At 47.8% G+C, this 21,620-nt stretch overlaps 1 protein-coding gene across 2 annotated transcripts in view; it reads right to left on the bottom strand.

Moving 5' to 3' along the window:
• INSR (insulin receptor) overlaps window positions 1-21,620 on the bottom strand; it is a 142,295-nt gene that overhangs the window by 101,978 nt on the left and 18,697 nt on the right. For both annotated transcript variants that reach the window (XM_047828799.1, XM_047828806.1), the window contains exon 2: window positions 20,546-21,097. In XM_047828799.1, coding sequence (XP_047684755.1) covers window positions 20,546-21,097 — 552 coding nt within the window. The remainder of the gene's footprint in view (window positions 1-20,545; window positions 21,098-21,620) is intronic.

Below are 21,620 nucleotides of genomic sequence, written 5' to 3'. Positions count from 1 at the left end.
GTGCATGAATCTCAAAACATGAGATCTCTCTCCAGGAGTGCACACCAAGGAAAGGCCATACGAGGCACGGCGAGAGGACAGCTTGTCTAAAAGCCAAGAAGTGGGCTCTCGCCATGAACAGAATCTGCCAGTGCCTTGATCTTGGATTTACCTGCCTCCAGAGCTGTACAAAGTAAATGCGTCCATACAGGAATTAAAAGTATGATACAGATTTACATCTACACAGAGTTTTAATAGATTTAAGAAGGAAAAAAAAAAAGCGGATTTTAACAGAGGGATCACATGTGTGTTGTTTAATCCCCTCACTCTATGGTACGTTGTTAAAGCAGCCCAAGCTACTAAGACACCTACCCGAGGTCAGCAGATATTTGCTCTGCCCACATGGAAAATCCTGACTTGCTTCACCCAAAGTGCTAGCGTCAAATGCCAGGGGATGCCAAAATCCCACCCACCCAAGGACAATGCTGCTGCCTCCCTCCTGGCTCTGTTAGCTTTCAATTTTCTCAACAAGGACCCCAGGGCATGGGGAGAGCAAGGCAGGCATGTGTCGGAGGGCAGCACCCAGTGGAGAATTCAGAAAATCCATCTGGGAGAGCCCCAGGCGTTGGTGACCTAGAGTAATAGGTCCACGCCTCCACGTGACGTCCCGAACCAGTGTGACAAAGGCACCTGCAGATCACAGACCTGCCCGACCCACCACGTTTGCAGAACGCACACCCCTAACGTGCCACAGGGCACACGTGGACTCCCACAGACATCCAGAGGCCCTGATACCCACCCTCCGATCCTATCACCTCCGTCTCAGAGAGAGGTTGCGCAAACCGTACTTTGTTCGGTTAGAAAGAAAACAGTATAAAGTGAGAGACCAGGAGCCCTGTTGGGTTTCGGCTCGCATTTATACAGGATTTCACAGAGCTGACGAAACAGCTTCATGCTCCCCACCACAAGGAGGGACTCCAGCGACAGCCCTGCGGGTCAGGTGGGGACTCAGCCAGGGGGCAGGGGCAGTTCGGATGGGGACACCAGCGGAGGAAGTCACTGGAACTCACCGTGGGTATAGGCGGCCACCAAGCATTGCCCATGATAAGCACACACCACACTGCACAGAGGGGGAGGGGGGGGGGCCTCAGGCCACCCTCTCCCTGCCTCGGTTTCCTCTTCTATAATACGGGGAGGCTAAAATCTTGTCCCCCAGAGGGCTGTCATGAGGAATGCTGTGCTTATTAGCACATAGTAAAGATCAAGTAAATGTCAGGGCTTTGAACCCTGTTGCTGTGTTTTTTTTCTTTCTGACTTCAAACCCTATACAAGTCCTTCAAACCCCAAAAGCCCCTTCAAACCCCAGCAATTGCAAGAGAACAGTCTTAGAAAACAGGAGGAAACAAAGTTCATCCGTTAAGCTACCTTCCCAGATATCAACATACAGAATCAAGGTCTGACCTACCTGGATCAGTGCCCTGAATGAGACACCGCCCAGGTGCCAGTGCATTCCAACATTCACGGGGTGCCGGTGGAATGCTCAGCCCCAAACTGGGCTGAAGGAGGGGCCGCAGAAGAGAATCCATCCAATCCCTAGCTCAAACTGGCTACATAGGGGGACACTGGCAACTTCCCCGGAAGAAAACATCTACGGGGAAATTGATGCTACAAACAGAACTGCTCGGGGACAGTCTCGTGGAGGTATTTGGGATTGGAACCAAGTGGGGGCTTGGGGGGAGGGGAGGGGAGCACAGAGCTTTCAGATGCAGAGATGCTTCCAGCCAGGAACCAAGGGGTTAGAAATTAACTGCCGGGCACCACGCACATTATCAACTGACCTTAACAACACGCTTATGGAGGCACCACTATCCCATTTTACAGATGGGGAAGCTAAGGCTGTTCTTACCCAAGAAGTGTTAGAAGTGTTAGAACTAGGAGAGCGTGGCGATAAGAAGGAAGATTCCAGGTACTGGCTGTGTGATCCCGGGGAACTACTTAGCCTCTCGGTGCTCAGTTTCTCCATCTATAGAATGGGAATAACATTCCCTACTTCTTTAGGTCGTCAAGAAGATAGAATGTATTGGGGCGCCTGGGTGGCGCAGTCGGTTAAGCGTCCGACTTCAGCCAGGTCACGATCTCGCGGTCCGTGAGTTCGAGCCCCGCATCAGGCTCTGGGCTGATGGCTCAGAGCCTGGAGCCTGTTTCCGATTCTGTGTCTCCCTCTCTCTCTGCCCCTCCCCCGTTCATGCTCTGTCTCTCTCTGTCCCAAAAATAAATAAACATTGAAAAAAAAAAAAAAAAAGAAGAAGATAGAATGTATCAATACCTATAAAACTCTAAGAATAGCGTCCAAAACGTTATTCTAGTGAGCACCAGGCATATATTTTTGCCAAAACTCTTTGAACCATTCTCTTCAAATGTGTGCATTCTGTTGTTGGTGACTTATATCTCAATAAAACTACGAAAAAATAAAAGTTGAGAGCAATCAGAGAAATAAACAAAAATAAATATCAAAATCGTTGCCACAGCATGATCTCATGCCAACGATAAACTGGAAACAACCTTACAATGCCGCCCATACAGGAATTAAAAGTATGATACAGATTTATATCTACACAGAGTTTTAATAGATTTAAGGCGGGGGGGGGGGGGGAAGCAGTTTGCAACAGAGGCATCAGGTGGCATCATATAACCTCGTCTTCTTCCACATGTTGATTCCAATTGATACATATGTTTGCAGAGACAATTATGAAAGATTTCTCATCAAAATTAAGAAGCCACGCTCGGGGGTGGGGGGTAGATTTCAGGGTGATTATCTATAGATCTTTCCTTTTTAACTATATTTCTCTAAAATAAAGCATGGATAATTTATGAAATAAAGAATAGACATTTTTTTAAAGACCTAATGAATGTTTTTTAAAGGGACAAGAATCTAAGGATGCAATTTGTGTCCTAAAACTAAGGCAGCCCCCCTGCTCTTATCCACTGGAGATACATTCCAAGACCCCAAAAGGATGCCTGAAGCCGCGGATGGTCCCGACCCCTATACATTTTATGTTTCTCCTATATGGACGTATATTCACCCTTCTCGCGATGGGAGGAGATAATAAAATGCCTACGTGATGTCACACAGGCTACACTGCCTGAACTTATTACGTTTCAAAAAGAAAAAATATGAGAGACAGCATTCGTGAGCAAGAAACATAATAGAGGACCAACTTTCTTCGTGATCCAGAAAATGCATGTTAAGGCTCTAATGATACACCTTCCCATGCCACTCTGACCCAAATGGAAAAGCCTGACCTGATTAACTTGGGGAAAAGGTGTGTGTGTGGGGGGGGGGGGGGGAACAGTGATTTTTAATATCTACCGATGTGAGTAACAATGTAAAATGTTTTTTCATTCTTAATTGCTTTAGAAAACAAATAGTCCTTGTCCATTTCATCCTTCCCCCTGTGTTCAATATTTAATTTAAAAATTTTGGGGGGCGCCTGGGCAGCTCAGTTGGTTAAGCATCTGACTTCAGCTCAGGTCAAGATCTCACAATCCGTGAGTTCCAGCCCCACATCGGGCTCTATGCTGACAGCTCAGAGCCTGGAGCCTGCTTCCGATTCTGTGTCTCCCTCTCTTTCTGCCCCTCCCCTGCTCACGCTCTAGCTCTCCCTGTCTCTCAAAAATAAATAAAGGTAAAAGAAAAAAAAATTATAAAAAAGAAAAAAGGAAAAGAAAAGAAATCCAAGGGAGGACCTTTTAGGTCTCCGCTCTCAGCCTCCGCCTGCAGCCAAGACAGAGAAAACAAGGTTTTGGATGATGGACGAATCCTCCAGACGGATGTTAACACAACACCCAAACTACCCCCCCCACCAACCCCAACACCACTCTTAGTCACGAACAATAAAAAAGCGTAAGAAACACAGACTCCAGATGGCAGATGAAAACCTTTATTAGATTTCAAACGAAAACTACTGTAATCCTTCTAACATGATACAGCCCCATAAAAATAAAGATGAATCACAGACCATTTTCAAGGAAAGGTTTGACCACATGACGTCACAACAAATCACACTGACTTGCAGCATCCTTAGGCTGAGAGCAAGACCCAGAAATAGAAACGAGGGCCAAACAGCGGGGCAGCTCACAGGTCAAGTTCAGCGCTGGCCCAGCCCACGCTCCTCAAAGCCAGCATCGCAAAACCGTAAGCACATGATGAGGGAAGGAGAGAGAGAAAGTGCCTTTGGGAAAACTAGTCCCAGCTGTCTCGGGAGTTAGGGCAGCGGGGATAACAGAACACATGAGGGATGACAAGTCCTCCTAGCTCTGGTAGGACAGAGACATTTCGCCAGCGAAGTTAAGCCTTTATGTCCACACCCCACGTGCATGTCAGTCCTGGGGGGCAGCTTGTCTTGTGGGACGGGAGGTTGTGAGCTCTGACTCCAAATGTGCCTGTTGTGGCAGCATCCAAGCATCGTTTCTAGAAGCCCATCGAACAGTCGCTCGGCTACCGAGAGGCCACCCGCAGTTATAAAATGCAGAAACCCTGCAGGTCACAACAAGTTAAATTTTTAATCCCAACGACTGGACATTGAGACAACCTATTAAAATAAACAGTTAATTTTTTTTTTTTTTTAACCCTAACAACTAGTGATTAAAACTCACTCAACTGGAGAGGCAGTGTAGCAGTCACAAAGGCATGTGGTTCCCAATCAAAACAGACCATGGGCTAGGTGCCAGTTCTAGCCCCGCCCCCACCCTATTATCTGGGCCACCTTGGGCAAGTCACTTTCCCTCCTGTGGCATTATAATTCCTAGGTTGTCCAGGAAGATTAAGGCAGATCATTCATATAAAGAAATTGAAAGAGAGTCAGCCCTCAAGAGCAGCTTTTGTGATAATGATTCTCAAAAATAACAAATCAAAATCATGTTCCCAGACCCTTTAGAAAACAAAAATGTTATATAGCCAAAACCTTGGAGGGCAGCCAAAGTCGCATCCAGGGGTTGAATTCATGGCTTTAAAACCTTTAACTGGGGGGGCGCCTGGGTGGCGCAGTCGGTTAAGCGGCCGACTTCAGCTCAGGTCACGATCTCGCCGTCCGTGAGTTCGAGCCCCGCCTCAGGCTCTGGGCTGATGGCTCAGAGCCTGGGGCCTGTTTCCGATTCTGTGTCTCCCTCTCTCTCTGCCCCTCCCCCTGCTCTGTCTCTCTCTGTCCCAAAAAAAATAAATAAACATTGAAAAAAAAATTTTTTTTAATAAATAAATAAATAAAACCTTTAACTGTACTAAAAGAATGTTACTGGGGCACCTGGGTGGCTCACTCAGTTGAGCATCTGACTTCAGCTCAGGTCATTATCTCCCAGTCTGTGAGTTCGAGCCCCGCATCGGGCTCCATGCTAACAGCTCGGAGCCTGGAGCCTGCTTCGGGTTCTGTGTCTCCCTCTCTCCCCTGCTCGCACTCTGTGTCTGTCTCTCTCTCAAAAATAAACATTAAAAAAAGAAGAAGAATGTTATTAAATTCTTCATTCATTCATTCATTCCCCCCAGTTTACTCCAAAAAGGATTTCGGTGTCTGGTGAGTCGTCTAAACATTTTACACACCAGAGGGGTAAAAAACAAACAAACAAACAAAAAACCAACCCTGGTAAATCTAAATAAATGTAAGTAGAATATATAAACAAGATTATAGCAAGCATGAAATCATGCTATTAAATCCGAAAATCTCAATGAAATGACTACTAAGAAAATACAAATTTCAAAAGCTGACTCAAAGAGATCTTTCCAGAGGTTAAAAAAAAAATTTAAGCTGAATTCCCTAACAACCTCATATGAAATTTTTCAAAGGTTATCAAAGAATTACTCGCCCAGAAGTTTATAGCACCATATGATTTTTCCAACAAATAATTCGTTCTTCAAGTGTTAGTCCTGATGCCACAATTCTAGAATATTTAAAATGGAAACTTGCCTAGTTCGTATTACATGGCTAGAATATCATATAATAAAACCTAATGAAAAGATTGCAAAAGAAAACAGACCGAAATATAGCATGATTTCACTCATGAACAGAAGGCAGAAATCCAAAAAAATAAAAAAAAAAATAAAAACTAACCAAGACAAAGCAAACCCAGCAAATCAAATTCAAAATATCAAGTCATCACGACCAACTAGGGTTTACCACAGGAAAGTAAGGATGATTTTATCTTAGGAAATCTATCAAACATGGATGTCCCAGAATACTATTGTTAAATATTTAATATTAGTCTTGAAGCCCAAGTCAATAGAATAAGATTTAAAAGTGAAGTGAGAGGTATAGCATTTAGATGGGATTTTTTTTTAATGGCCAAAATGTGTAGAGGATAAAATTGCACACAATGAATTAAAAAAAAAAAAAATGAAAGCCTACTAATCCATTCCATTAAAGGATCGGGATTCAGGATAAATATGTCCATTCAAAGCAGCAACAATGAACAACAAAAACTCTAAGATATAGGAATCATCATAGCAAGAAATGTGCAGGATAAATATTTTTAAAAGAACAACATGAAAATATGTGAATAAATGGAGAAATTGATCACACACCTGCTTGGAAAGGAAAAATATTAAGGTATATTTTCTCAAATTAATTTACAGACAATACAATTTTTTTAAATGTTTATTTATTTTTGAGAGAGAGAGAGACAGAGCATGAGCTATGGAGAGGCAGAGAGAGAGAGAGAGAGAGAGAGAGAGGGAGACACAGAATCAGAAGCTGGCTCCAGGCCCCAAGCTGTCAGCATGGAGCCCGACGCAGGGCTTGAACTCACAAACTGTGAGATATGACCTCAGCTGAAGTCAGACGCTTAACCGACTGAACCACCCAGGCGCCCCGATTTAATACAATTTTTAACCCAAATCTGAATGGGGGGAGAGCGCCTGGGTGGCTCAGTTGGTTAAACTCCTGGTTTCGGCTCAGGTCATGATCTCACGGTTTGTGAGATCTAGTCCTGTTTGGGCTCCACGCTGACAGCACAGAGCCTGCTTGGGATTCTCTCTCTGCCTCTCTCTCTGCCTCTCCCCTGATCATGCTCGCTCGCTCGCACTCTCTCTCTCTCTCTCATGATAAATAAAGAAACATTTCTTTAAAAAATCTCAATGGGTTTTACGCATGCTGGAAGAGGTAGCTTTAGAGATTCTTAAGTTCAACGAGAAAAATAAACACTTTGAAAAAGTGCAACAGGAAATGCTGGCTCTACCATTAATAAAACATGTTCTAAATCTATGATAATTAAATCAGTATGGCCCTGGTATAAGAACAGACACAGATGAATGAAACCGAATTGGTATCCCAGAAGCAGGCCATGGTGTTTTGTTGAATTTCATAAATGATAAAGAAACTATCAAGAGTCATTTGGGGAAAGGAACGGATTATTCAGTCACTGGAATTCAGGAAATTAAATAAAGGCTTAGGAAAATCATTTTAGGTTGTCAGTTACACCATACACAGTCTTGCTCTGAGTCCTGGCTAGACTGTTCCATGAATGCCACTGTATTTCCCACCCTGGGGTTCTGTGCCAGATGCCAAAACTCTCCACAAACTCCTGTCCTCCAATCAACAGGTGGAACCTGTCCTGGCTCCCCCTTCAAGCTTGCCTTATCCATGTGACTTGCTCTGACCAATAGGAAAGTAGCACACATGAAGCAGAGACTTGGAAAACACTTGTGCACTGGGGATTAATCTCTGGCTACTTTTGGAACCTCCAGCCCATCATGTGATCCAAGTATAAGCTAGCCTACTGCAGGATGAGCGGCCACAGGGAGGAAAACCAAAGCATCCCAGCTGACAGCCCAGCACTGCCTGCCAGCCATGTGACTGGGGCCATCCCACCAGCCGAGCCCAGATTCGGGAGAGAGCCAAGCCCGTGTCTGTGGTCAGCTGAGGGGTCCAGCCCAGAAAACCTGCCCAGCTAACCCACAGAATCGTGAGCAAAAATAAATGACAGCTGTGTGAAAGCCATTATGTTTCAGGCTGGGCTGTTACACGGCAAGAGCTAGCTGATACAAGTTCCAAGAGAGGGCCCTATGTCCTCCCAATAAACCACCCCTCCTCACTGTAGTTTAAGTTGGTCTGAGTTGATTCCTGTTATCAGCAGTCACGAGTTGACTAGGGCACTCCACGCTGAGCCAGGAAGACAAAATCAGACTGAGGTTCCCTGCCTCAGTCCCTTCCCCATCTGGAGCCTACTTCCTCTCTGCTCCCCCCATTCTATTCTGCTTACACTAAAAAGCACTCTGTTCCCTGTTCCTCAGAGAGAGAAGAGAAGCCAGGAAGGAGCTGACATATTTCTCCTTCTTGATGACACTCTCGTGCCCCCACTCACCACACCTACCCCTTCCTTGTTCCTCTTCTTGGTCAGAGGTACCTAGAATAGCCTCTTCATTGTATGCAACTTTCCCAAGCCTCTCCTTCCTATATTCCACAGACTCTCAAGGAGGTAAAAGGCTGAAAAAAGAAAAATTCAGTGTTCCATTTCATATTGAAAGGGAAAAAATCAAAAAAGAGAAATGAGATTTTTGTTTTTATTGAAAAGAGGGGATGTCAGTTAAAAGTTGAGAAACAAATGATGAGACTGGGTCCTTTACCATTTTCTTATTTCAGATAAGGACGCGGAGGCTCAGAAGAACCAACTTGTCCAAGGTCACACAACAGACGCAGGAGTCAAATCCAGGTGGGTCTGACCCCAGACCTATCTTTAACCATGCAATGAAATGCTCTAGATCAATGCTGCCCGACAGAGCTTTCTGGAATGATGGAAATGTTCTACGTTGCATTCTCCGAATGTGGGGAGTACAACCAGGGGACAAATGTTTAATATTATTTAACTTGAACTCATTCAAACTTAGCCACATGTGACCAGTGGGGCTACCTTATGGACGGCCCAGCTCTGGATTTTACCACGTTGATTCTCCACTGCCACCAGAGGGGGGACCCTCACCATCGTTACCCTTGCCGAAGCCCACCTACCCATCCAGGAGAAGCGGCAACTGAAAGATGTGAGAAAATAGCATGAGGGAAACAGGGTTACCACCAAACCTCTGAAAGCCTTCTATAAATACTCTAATGTCAGGACGCCTGGGTGGCTCAGTCCGGTAAGCGTCGGACTCTCAGTTTTGGCTCAGGTCACGATCTCACGGTTACGTGAGTTCAAGGTGCTCTGCACTGACAGTGTGGAACATGCTTAAGATTCTCTCTCTCCCTCTCCCTCTCTATCCCTCCCCCGCTCACACTGTCTGTCTCTCTCAAAATAAATAAGTAAATAATATGTATATCATAAATACTCTAATGTCCTCTAAAATAAAATAGCCTGTGCCATTTTACCCTTACTCATTTGGAAAGAACAGACCCTTAAGAAGGGATTCCCATTTGGGGCACCTGGGTGGCTCAGTGGGTTAAGCGTCCGACTTCAGCTCAGGTCATGCATGATCTCACGATTCATGGGTTCGAGCCCACATTGGGCTCTGTGCTGACAGCTCAGAGCCTGGAGCCTGTTTCTGATTCTGTGTCTCCCTCTCTCTCTGCCCCTCCCCTGCTCACACTGGCTCGCTCTCTCTCTCTCAAAAAATAAATATGAAAAAACATTTTTTAAAAATTTGAGAATAGATTCCAAATGACCATCCCTGGCTGGCTAGAACCTTTACAAGATCTCCTTCACCAAGTAGAGAAAAAACAGATTTTTTTTTTTTTTTTTTTTTTTTTTTTTTTTGCCTCTGTGTAGCCAACATTTGCACTGTGGGTCAAGGGGGAGTCACTGTCATTTTCTGACTTCTTTGATTCAGAATGTGTAACTTTTATGACCGGGGTCTACTTTAGTTTGCTTCACCCCTCCTCCCAAGACTTCAAGGCCAATGTGCCACTGTGTCCCTCACTTTCTCGTGTCCCTAACTCCTATTTTTCATCCTGCCAATGCCCACTGCTGTTATTTGCCATTCCCAACATGAGACGCTTATAAACTCCCAATGGCCAGAAGTCCCAGAATCAAGTCAAGCAGTACCCCAGCCTTGTGGCTCTCTTTCAAAGGCATCTTTTCAAAAACTGTAAAGAAAGTCTGTGAAGACTTATATCCTTCTCTGAGCCACAGGGGCATTTCTAAGATAATTCTCCAATTCAATTTTTTCTTTCTTTATCAAATTCATCCCCACTTGCAAAACCTTTCCTTTCTCAGATTCACCTGCTGTTTGCTCTCTGGCATGTGTCTCAAGGTCTTATCCACTCTGTCTTTGTAGAACCACGTACCCTAAGATCAACTTCTTGGTTGTTTATTTTTTTCTTACCCTTGTAAAACTCCTTTGCAAATAACCCTCAGACCTCGTTCACTTATAAAAATAATTTTCTTAGCAAAAGTTGCCTCCGTAAAGAACACGAAGTTTGCTTACGAAGTTCACTCTTTGCCTTGTTTACCATATGCTAAAAACAGGAGACCAGGGAGTACCATTTTACTGCATGACAGAATTTTCAGAGTTTAGAAAAGAAAAAAATAATCAAAGAGGCCAGGGCAAGGAGCAGCCAAAGGCTACGTTCGTTTTGTGTGGTTTTCCAAATCTGTGTGTTCTTTGATAATACAAGAGTTTATTTATTTTTTTTGTAATAACACCAAAAGCAGAAAAAGCAAAAAGAAATCTTGACTTAATCTGTTAAACACAGAATCACTAAATGGCCCAGCAATCCCCCAAGGGAATTGACAATAATTATTCAAACAAAAGATTGTACACGAATGTTCGTAGCTGCACTATTCACAATAGCCAAAAGGCGGAAACAGCTCAAATGTTCATCTGTTGGTAAATAAACAAACAAGGCTGGTATATCCACGCAATGCAATATTATTCAGCAAAAAGAGGGATGGGGTCCTGATGCATGCTACAACACAGATGAACCACGAAATCGTGTCTGGTGAAAGAAACAAGACGTAAAAAGCCATATATCAACGATTCCATTTATATTGAAACATCCAGAGTAGGTCAACCCACAGAGGTAGAGAGCAGACTAGTGGGTGTTGGGGACTGGGGCGCGGTGGGGGGGTCGGGGCAGCAGGGAACAGTGAGTGACCACTAAGGGGCACGGTTCCTTCGTGCCATGATGTTGAAACATATATGGTGATGACAGTGACACAGCACTGTGAATGTACCCAATGTCACTAATAAATCTTATGTGACTAGTAAATCTTATGTGTATTTTACCACAATAAAAATACGTTGGTTTTTATTTTTATTTTTTTCAGGTTTATTTACTTTTGAGAGAGAGAGCGTGCAAGCAGGGGAGGGGTGGGGGGGGGGGTGGGGGACACAGGATCCCAAGCAGGCTCTGGGATGACAGCAAACAGCCCGATGAGGGGCTCGGACTCACGAGCCCCAAGATCACAGCCTGAGCCGAAGTCGGGCCCTCAACCGACTGAGCCACCCAGGCGCCCCAAAACACATCGTTCTTTACCGAAGAGAAATCCTGACTGCTTCGGATCGAGCCTGTCTTGCTTTGCATATCTCCCGCCAGTTTTTTTGCAAAGGTGAAAGCCTTTTGCCTCCACACCAAGGAGATCACCTGTGGCGGGAACGCCAGTTGCCCGCGGACAAGCGTTGCAGGTGGTCCGTAAGGAACACTGGTGCTGCACGTGCTCTGTGCCAGGGTGACTCACTGTAGGCACCAGCAACCCTGTCCTTATCAGATCTTCCAACGAGAACAGTTTCTCATAGGCGAGCGCTTGGAAACACTCTAGAAAAAGCCTCCCTCTCTAGACAGCAACCAGCAAGCCTGGGGCTCACTAAAGACCCAAGACCCTCGATGGAAGAAAACAAGAAGCAAAGAAACTTGTCTCATAAAAAGGCCAAAGGACCCTCTACCGAAAACCCTCCAGGCACTTGACGGTTTGGGGCTTTTATCTAGCAGAGATGCCCAGCCCACCCCCCCACCCGCCCCCAGCGCCACTGGAACCCTGCCTCTGTGTCCCTGGGCTTGAGGTTGGGTTGGGGATCTTGGGTCACTTCCCAAACCTAGAATTGGGGGAAATCAGCCCAATTTGCTGCTACCCGTAGGGCCCCGCCCATGACAGACAATGGGGCCCCAAAGGAAAGCAATTTTTTTTTCCTACTTAACGTTATTTATCTGTAAGTCTGAGCTAGCACAGACTCTCTCCAAGCCTGAGAGAGAGGGAAAGAGAGAGAAAGGAGAGAGGGGAAGAATGGGGAGCAGGAGGAGAGGGGCGGGGGATACAATTTTGAAACGCTCCGCTGTGAAAGGGAATGTTCTATCCCGGACAGGTGCCTGGAGAGACCACACGGTGCGCCTGGCTTCCCAGCCCCACAGGACCTGAGGTCCTTGGGACCCCCCTGGGGCACTTCAGACGCCGAGTCACAAAGAACAGAGTTTGACTCTGACAAAGGGTCTGGTGACACGGTGGGAAATAACTGGTCGATGAATTTCGTCAAGGAGGAGGGAACCAACGAAAAACTCGTCCGACCAGTTACCAGACAAGCCACCTTTCCATAATTGCGTATTTAACTCTACCCCACCGTCTGCCAACGGGACTGGACCCGGATTTACTTCTCCAGGCGAAAAGGTGGTTAATCGGAATCCCTCAAGCTCCCTCCAGGAAGCCAGGCACTCGTGCAAACTTCAGTCTGGGTCTACTACTGTCCCCAGGGTGCCCGGTGACCACGCGGTCAACCGGTCTGCCTTCCCTTCAGGGCATCCTCGAGCCTTCCAAAACACGTGCTGCCTACCCAGCTTACAACCTTAACAGTGAGGTCCTTCCACTTTTTGTCCGACTCAGCAAGGGCTCTGGGGTCCCAGCAACACGCCTGGCTCGGGCCACCCGGAGCACCCTTCCTTCTTACCCTCTTTCTAAGCATCATTCACCAGCTGAATCAAACCGCTCCAACCTGGAACCGCCTTCCACAAATGCCAGTGGCAACCTGTCATCAACGCTGGGGACGGGAGGCATCACTCGCTCCTTCCTGCCACACACTATCCAACCGGCTCCAAAACCAGACGTTCATCTCAAAAATTCCAAGCATCCCCGGGGATAAGGAAATCACCATGACCGTGGAATTTTTTTTTCAGTTTGGTGCGGCTCTCCCAGACCTTTTTAAAAGATCGTCGCCAAAACAGAAGAGAGTATGAGTGAAAACTTCAAATGGCCCATCATGCTACGCGACGTATCGTCTTTTGTTATTATTGTTATTCGATCCCCGTGAGCACAGGTTGGATCTCCCTATTTTCTGCAGGGACTACAGTGACACAGCCACAAAGGAATTTAATTTATCAATATTCTGCGGCGATGTTATCTGGAGAACATTGTGATTTCCAGGTGCTCTGGCTCCAGACGTGTGCAGAACCACCGATCAGATGACTCACTTGGAGAGGAATGGGAAAGGGGGGGGGGGGGGCCACCTACCTGCCTTGTGACATCCTCTGCCAGCTGGGCTGCCTTGAAAGGTTAATCCACTCCTGCCCTTTGACTCCCCAGCCAAACCAAGAGCTCCTGGTGCGAAGGGATGGCATCCCATACTCTACAGCCCCCTCCCCTCAGTGCCAACAAGGGGTAGGGGGACTGTGTCAGCCTGATGCTAGGATGTTCCCAATTTCCGATGGAAACAGCCTCTACCCCCCAACGCTCCCCTCATCTTTATAAGGTGCAGAGCCAAAAACAGAGGTTGGCACATCTTTTTTTTTTTTTTTTTTTCCCCGTAAAGAGAGATACAGTCTCTGTTGCAACTACTCATAGCACTAGAACGGCCACAGGCGTTATGTAAATGAATAAATGAGCCAGCGCGGCCGGGTTCCAATGGAACTTTATTTGGGGATGCTGAAATGTTAATTTCATATCGTTTTCACCTCTTATAAAATATTATCCTTTAGATTTCCACGCGCACACACACGCACGCACACACACACAATCTTTTTTAACATATAGAAAGCATTCTTAGCTCACAGCCCACACAAAAATCACTGATGGGTTGGATTTGGCCCATGGGTCAGTCTGCTGACCTCTGGTCAAGCGCACTGGACAAGCCTGAGGTCAAACCACTTCCCAGAAAGGTCTCCTCCTAGAGTAAGTTTCTTAATTAGTACTCTAGCCTCAGTGTCCCCTTCTGTAAAATGGGAGTAGCGTCCTCTCATAGGCTGGCTGTGGTGAGGATTCCGTGAGGTAGCTTGTCAAATGCTCAGCGCTTAGTAAGTGCTCAATAAACGTTAGCTAGGAATGAGTGGTCAAAGGCCATTGCGTATCTACATGACAGGTGCTGGGGACACACCAATAAATTCCCCAGTCCCTATCTTCAAGAGATCTTCGCCTGGGGCACCTGGATCGCTCAGTCAGTCAAGCAAGCTTCTGACTCTTGATTTAGGCTCAGGTCATGATCTCAGGGCTGTGAGATCGAGCCCTGCACCCTCCTCTGCTCTGGGCGTGAAGCCTGTGTAAGAGTCTCTTTCTCTCCTTCCTCTACCCCCACCCATATCGCACACACATGAGAGAGAGACAGAGAGAGAGAGCGAGCTTAGCCTGACAGAGGAGGCGGCTAATGCAAGGTGGCACAAAAAGAGCTATATGGAAAGGCAGCCAGGATGTTGGCAGGGGCAAATTCTAGGGGGTGTCCCCCTCCCCTCCATTTCTTTCTTTCAATACTTCACCAACTCTCCGCGTTGAGCTCAGGAAAGCACAAAGGTTAATACCTCAAATTCTGAGCCAGAACACCCCGGGTTCCAGGGGGGTCCCGGCTCCACTGCTCACTAGCCGTGTGATCCGGGGCAAGTGGCTTAACCTCCACGGGGCCTCCTCGGCCTCACCTGTGAGAAGGAATTGCGGGGAGGATTCGACGCGGTGTCAGAAGCGACGTGCATCGAACAGCGCCCAGCACAAAAGAAGCATTTGCCACCAAGAAGATTCTGATTATTGAAATGTCAAAGGCAGAAGTAAGTATTTAATATTTGATCTAAACAGACACCCCCCCCCCCCGCCATGCTCAGAGACTCTGGAACAAGGATGTATGTCCAAACCCCGGGAGGAGAACCCTGCCTCCTTTCCGCCCTCCTGCTCCTACTCTCTGGCGGATCCCGTATGTGGCACCGTGGCCAGTTTCCTGGCACCCTGCACGCCCCGGCCTCGCCCACCCCTCTGACTGGCAGGGAGCAGCTGGGGTGGCCTCCCAGGGGGGAAAAAAAATGTCACTGGGTTTGGCTCCAGCAGCTGGTCAAGCAAGCTCTGTGGCTTCTGATGCCCCCCAAAGCCCAGAGCTGGGGGTCTCCAGAGCACTGGAGGCAATGGGTGAGCAAAGCGGTCTTCCCTCTGGGGCCATGGGTCCAACACCCACCCCTCATCCACAGGTCATGCAGTGGGCTCCCCTCCGCCCTCCCCAAGCCCCAAATCAGAATTAGAGCCAAATTCGGCAGGTATGCACCCAGCGGCTGGTCTGCCCAGAAGGGGAGTAGACCCATGGCACTCACAGGAAGCTTCCAGAACACACAGAGTGCCAGGCGCTGGGCTAAATGCACCTTCCCCAACCCCCGCATCGTCTCACCTACCCCTAAACCACAGTTCTGACAAGCAGGTCCCGCAACTGTCCCCATCTTTCAGATCGGAAGACAGAGGCTTGATCCGGCTCAAGACCAGTGAACAGGACCCCAAGTAATTCTTGTAAGCACCTGGAAAAGGGTCAGCGAGGCCGACCTTTGGGGTCCTGATACACACCGATTTGGGGGAGGGGAGATACACTCCGAACCTGACGGCAAGTTTGGGGCTCCGACTGGTGCCTCTACCCACAGAGATCCTTCTCCTGTGACTCTCCCGGCCGAGCTGCCTCATCACATACTCAAGGTCAGCATTTGCCACCAGAAGGTCCTCTCCAAGCAGGTGGGGCTGATCCCTCCCGTGGCCCCTGGGACCCCAATGCCTGGCCAGGGTAGGCTCTCAATGAATGCGATCCATGACCCAGCTTGCATACACTCCATCTTCTCTGTCCATCTGAGGCCTCTTGCATTTGGCCTCTCCTTTGACCCCAAATCCATGAGCAGGGTGATGGAGAGGCGGCATCTCAAGCCACACACACCACAGTGATTTTTTTTCCCCCTTTTAATTACCTTAACCTTCCTTTAACCTTCCTTTGCTTTCTCTGCTTAAAGCATCGTTCTTTGGGGAATGGGTGTAAGAAGGGACACTGTAGAGAATGCATACAAACTGGGTCCAGAGAACAACCCACCGTTTCATCCCAAATGCTGACCAGACCCCAGAAGCTTCCAGATCCTGATAATCACATAAGAAAAAGACAATGGTTCTGGAGGCCCCGGGAAGTATTTGAGAGGGTTCTAGAGAGCCGAAAGAGTTGTTGGGTAGTATTCACAGGCCTGTGTCCATCACCGAAGAGAGGGGAGCACCCCCCTAAAGGTTCATTTCAGTCTGTTCTGTGTTCAAGTCTCACACGACTTCACATAAGCCTTCCAGAGCCACGGCAACAAGGTAACATAAGCACCCAAAAAGCCAGAGAGGCTCACCGTCGTTCACAGCAGCCTTATTAGCTGCTGTGGAAGCCCCCCAAGTGTCCATCCATAGATGAACGGATACGTAAATGTGGTCCGTCCACACAATGGAATATCACCCACCAGCCTTAAAAAGGAAGTTCTGACCCCACCACCACATGGCGAACCTTGAAGACGTTACGCTCCGTGGAATAAACCAATGACAAAAGTCCAAACACTGTCTGATTCCACCTCTATGAGGTCTCTAGAGGAGTCCCAAGCATAGAGACAGAGAGTAGACGGTGGCCGCCAGGGATGGTGGGGGTTGGGGGGGGCAGTCAGTGTTCCACGGGGACAGAGTTTCAGTCGGGGAAGATGGGAAAGTTCTAGAGACGAATGGTGGGGGTGTTGTTGCACAACAGTGCGAGGGTGACTGATGCCACTGAACTGGGTACTTAAAAATATTTACGATGGCAGGCACCTGGCTGGCTGACGTGGTGCGGCGTGCAACTCTTGGTCTCAGGGTTGTGAGTTTGAGCCCCACGTCCGAAACAGAACTTATTCTTCAAAATGATAACAAACAAATAAAAATATCAAATCTTTAAAAAGAAATTTAAGATGGTGAATTTTATCTTATGTGTATCTTACCACAATAAAAGAAACTGAGGAAGGGAGAAAAAGGCCAGAGCGGAGTTATACTCAGCAGACGGGGGCACCTGTTCAAAGAGCAATCATTTCGGGGCACCTGGGTGGTTCCGTCAGTTAAAGCTCTCGATTTTGGCTCAGGTCACGATCTCACGGTTCTTGGGATCAAGCCCTGCCTTGAGCTCCATGCTGACCGCACAGAGCCTGCTTGGGATCCTCTCTCCCTCTCTCCCTCTCTCCCTCTCTCTCTCTCTCTCTCTCTCTCTGCCCCTTTCCCCCCTCAGGCTCTCTCTCTTTCTCGCTCAAAATAAATAAACATTTAAACACTAAGTAAACAGGGGCACCTGGGTGGCTCAGTCAGTTAAGCATCCGACTTCGTCTCAGGTCACAATCTCACGGTTCGTGGGCTCGAGCCCCGTGTCGGGCTCTATGCTGACAGCTCAGAGCCTGGAGCCTGCTTCGGATTCTGTGTCTCTGTCTCTCTCTCCCTCTCTGCCCCTTCCCTGCTCACGCACTGTCTCTCTCTCAAAAATAAATAAACATTAAAATAAATAAACAAACAAACAAACAAAAACAATCATTTCAACACCTGTTACCAGGACAGGACAATGCCTTGCCTAGGGGACCTCAGCACCGATTACACACCAGGAGCAGCGGACATCAATGCCAGATGCCGGGAATCAGGTATTGTCAGTCACAGCAGCAGGTGCACAGCCACCCCCTCCCCCACGACAGAACCCCCAGCGTTAGAAAAACAAGCCTGTTCTCAAAAACAAAAGATGAGGGAAGAAAACAACTGTTCGCATCAGGGACGTTTCTGCAGACAATACCACCCTGGATATTTTGAGTAAAATGTGTACAGAAATAAATCCACAGAGGAAGGTCTTAAATAATACCTCAAGACCCGAGAGCCCGGAGCATTTCAAAAAGGCACCTAAATTTGGAGACCTCGGCATTGGAATAACGAAAGCACGTTCCATTTCTCCGGTGCCCCACCTACAAGTGGCTCTAAACAGAGGGGACGGTCCCCCCGCCCCCACAAAAAAAAAAAATACCACATGCCTTTTTTGTGTCTCAGACTTGGCACAAACCCCAGCTGTCTTATGAGCTGTGTGGCCTTAGGTAAGTTAAGCAACCCCTCTGGTCTCTAAAATGAGGGTAACAGTGCTCCCCTTGTAGCCAGATGCTCTCGGGACATAGATCCGAAACAGCCTCTTCTCCCCTCACCATCGTGAATACCAGCTGCCCCCCAATCCGTCTAGACTGTCGTTCCCACAGCTTATTCCCCCCCCACCTGCTCCCCACCCCCACCTCAGCAGCTTCCATGTTCTACAAAATCCCAAACCCACAGGTAGTCATTCTACTTGTGCTGAGATTTCGCCCCAACTTTGTCATTCAGCTCCGTTCTCTCTGTCCCTGACCGGCCAACGTCCCCAAGATTGCTCCACAATATAATAATCATCCTACCCACGCCCATCCTCAAACAAGGCTCTCTCTGCCTTCACTGCCCAACCTCTCAGAAGAGGTGTGGCCTCTGCTCTCACCTTCTGTTATGCTCCCCACGGCTCCCATGGATTCTACTCAGGACTCACCCAAGTAGCCTTTGGGCTCAGGCAAGAAGACCCTCCCTTCCCCCCGTGCCCTATCTTTTATGATACGACCCACCCGTAAACCATCCACTGCCTTTCTCCCACCTCGATCTCACGTTCGCGAATTCTTCCCAGGGAATTTCACAAAGTACGAAAGAGTCAAAACAATAAAAAAAGTAACGGGTGTGTGTTTGGAACTTGCCTTCCTGGTTATCAAAACATTATAAAACCACAATGATTAGAACGGTAGCGGCCCCAACGCAAGGAAATGGTTTACCGATAGCCAGAAACAGACCCCAAATCAATGACAAAGGAGTAAATTTCATCAACAAAAGGCATTGAGACCCCAACAAGTTATTTGCGGGGAGAGGAACATCCCTTTGAATCACGCGCACAAACAGATTCCAAATGTCCAGGATGAGCTTTTTTTATTGATAATTAAAATTAAAATAGGGAATTTGGGGGGAAAAAACCACATTCATTTTACGGGTGGAAAAGGACTTTCTAAACATACGGTAACAGGACAGGCATGCAAACATCCAACTCTGGACTCCACAAACATTTTAAATATATATATTTTTAAGGTTTATTCAGTTTTCAGAGACAGAGACAAAGCTGTGAGCAGGGAAGGGGCAGAGAGAGAGAGAGAGGGAGACACAGAATCCGAAGCAGGCTCCAGGCTCTGAGCCATCAGCACAGAGCCCGACGCGGGGCTCGAACTCACAAACCGTGAGATCGTGACCTGAGCCAAAGCCGGACGCTCAACCGACTGAGCCACCCGGGCGCCCCCGGACTCCCCAAACATTTTAAGCTTCTCTGGCAGCCGACATCCAGAGCATCTTGACCACCGAACAAAAGCGTCTGAAGACACAGTTGGCAAAGGGTTAACAGCCTTCATGTTGAAAAACCGCAAGGAGACTAGTGTTTCAAAAACCACTAAAGTACGAAAAGATAAACGGACAAAGGATATGAACAGGAAGAGAAAACCCAAATGATAAATAAACATGTTTGAGAAGGTTCAACCCCGATAGCAATCAAAGAAATGCAAATAGAAACAATGACAACACATCGGCTCCTCCCTCCGGTAAATTATGAAAGATTTTTCAAACAACATGCAAAGCTGGCCAAGGTGCTCCCTCTCAGCCAATGCTAGGAGGAGCGCCCATCAGTACAACATTTCCGGAAAGCCATTTGGCAATCAGTATCAAGAACCTTTGGCCCAGAAATTTCACTTCTGGAAAAGCAAAGCCTAGAGAAACAAAATGCTCAATAAAGCTTTGACCCGAAAATGCTCATCCTTCTCTTTAGAATAACCGGAAATGATCTAAATGCCCAGAGACAGGGAAAGGTAGGTAAATAAAATAAACACACAACAGAGCCACGAGAAGGAAGTACTCCACAAAATGTGGGATGAGGATTGTTGTTTCGCTTCCTTCCTTTACCCATTTCTTTTGCCAAATGTCTACGCTGAGCAATCTTACTTCTTTCATCACTCAAGAAATAAACCTCCTTTTTCTACAGCAAAGTCCATACTTGCCCACCTCTACCCCCCCTCAAGCAAGAGGAACATTCGACGGTCTAGCACAGCAATTGGCAAACGCTGGCCCACAGCTTGGCTTGTAAATAAAGTTTTATCGAAACATAGCCGTGCCCATTTCTTTCTGGGTTGCCCGTGGCTGCCTTCCCGCTACGATGGCGGTGCTGAGTAGCTGTAACGGGAGGCCACGCAGCCTGCAAAGCCGGAAGTATTTAATATCAGAGCCTCTGCAGAAAAAAGGGGCCACCCCCTCGTCCGGCAAACGCCTCCAGCTGCTAACAGACACGGCGAAGAAACAGCTGAGAGCCCCACGTACCCCAGCATACCTTTCTGGCAATGGCCGTGTGTCCAACAACGCTCCACAAACTGCCCGTTGATGACAGTGGCAGGGCAGTTGGTCTTGCCCTTTGCAGTGCCTGGACAAATGTCCCCACACTCCTCGTTGTCGTCTTTGTTCAACACAATGTAATTATCCTCCACCGAATCCAGGATGCGCGACCAGTCGATGGTGGCCAGGTAGCACAGCTCATTATTCTTCTCGATGCGGACGGAGCCCCGGGTAATGTTCATCAAGCTGTAGAGGCCAAGCTCCTTCAGGTGCACCATCTCGAAGATGACCAGCGCGTAGTTGAAGAAGAGGCGCGAGCCCCGGATGACCGTGAGGTTGGGGAAGAGGTCCTTCAGGCTCTCCAGCCCGTACACCCGGAAGAGCAGCAGGTAATCAGTGATCATGACGAGTTTGGGGAAACTGAGGTCTCGGAAGTCCTCGGGCCTCGTTTTGAACATGAGCAGTATCTGCAAATGACCTTCAATGACCGAGCAGTTGGCCAGTTCGTGCAGCCTCGTCAGGTTGTTCCGGATATCCATGCCAGGGCAGACTAGAGGCGAAAACAAGCACAAGGCAAGACAGGTGAGCACGCATGTCACGGGCGGGCGGTAAGAGTCAGTGGCAGACGGGGCGCCGGGCTGGCTCAGAGCCCGCGTCGGGCTCTGTGCTGCCGGCTCGGAGCCCAGAGCCTGCTTCGGACTCTGTGCCTCCCTCTCTCTCTCTGCCCCTTCCCCAGCTCACACTCTGTCTCTCTCTCTCTCTCTCAAAAAGAAATAAACATTAAAAAAAAATTTTTTGTTTTAAATCAGCAGCAGGGCCAGCTTCACAGGTGTGCATCTTGAGTCGTGGGACTCGCCCGGAAGGGCCCTGCCCTTGGCTTAATGCTCTTCTATCCATTTTTAAACCCTCGGTCGTTTTCGAGAAAGGGGCCCCATGTTTTCATTCTGTGCTGGGCTCCCCCACCGACTCCATAGCGAGCCCCTGATCCGTGGTTTTCTCCATAGCGTCTGTGCCCAAGTGATCGCCTCCGAAAGGCAAAGAAAAAATTCCTTTCGCAGTCCTTGTTAGAAGCC

The sequence above is a fragment of the Prionailurus viverrinus genome, chromosome A2 (genome assembly GCF_022837055.1).
Source record: "Prionailurus viverrinus isolate Anna chromosome A2, UM_Priviv_1.0, whole genome shotgun sequence".
Classification (NCBI taxonomy): domain Eukaryota; kingdom Metazoa; phylum Chordata; class Mammalia; order Carnivora; family Felidae; genus Prionailurus; species Prionailurus viverrinus.
The sequence above is the reverse complement of the archived record's forward strand: the minus strand, read 5'-3'. Positions and strand labels throughout refer to the sequence as shown.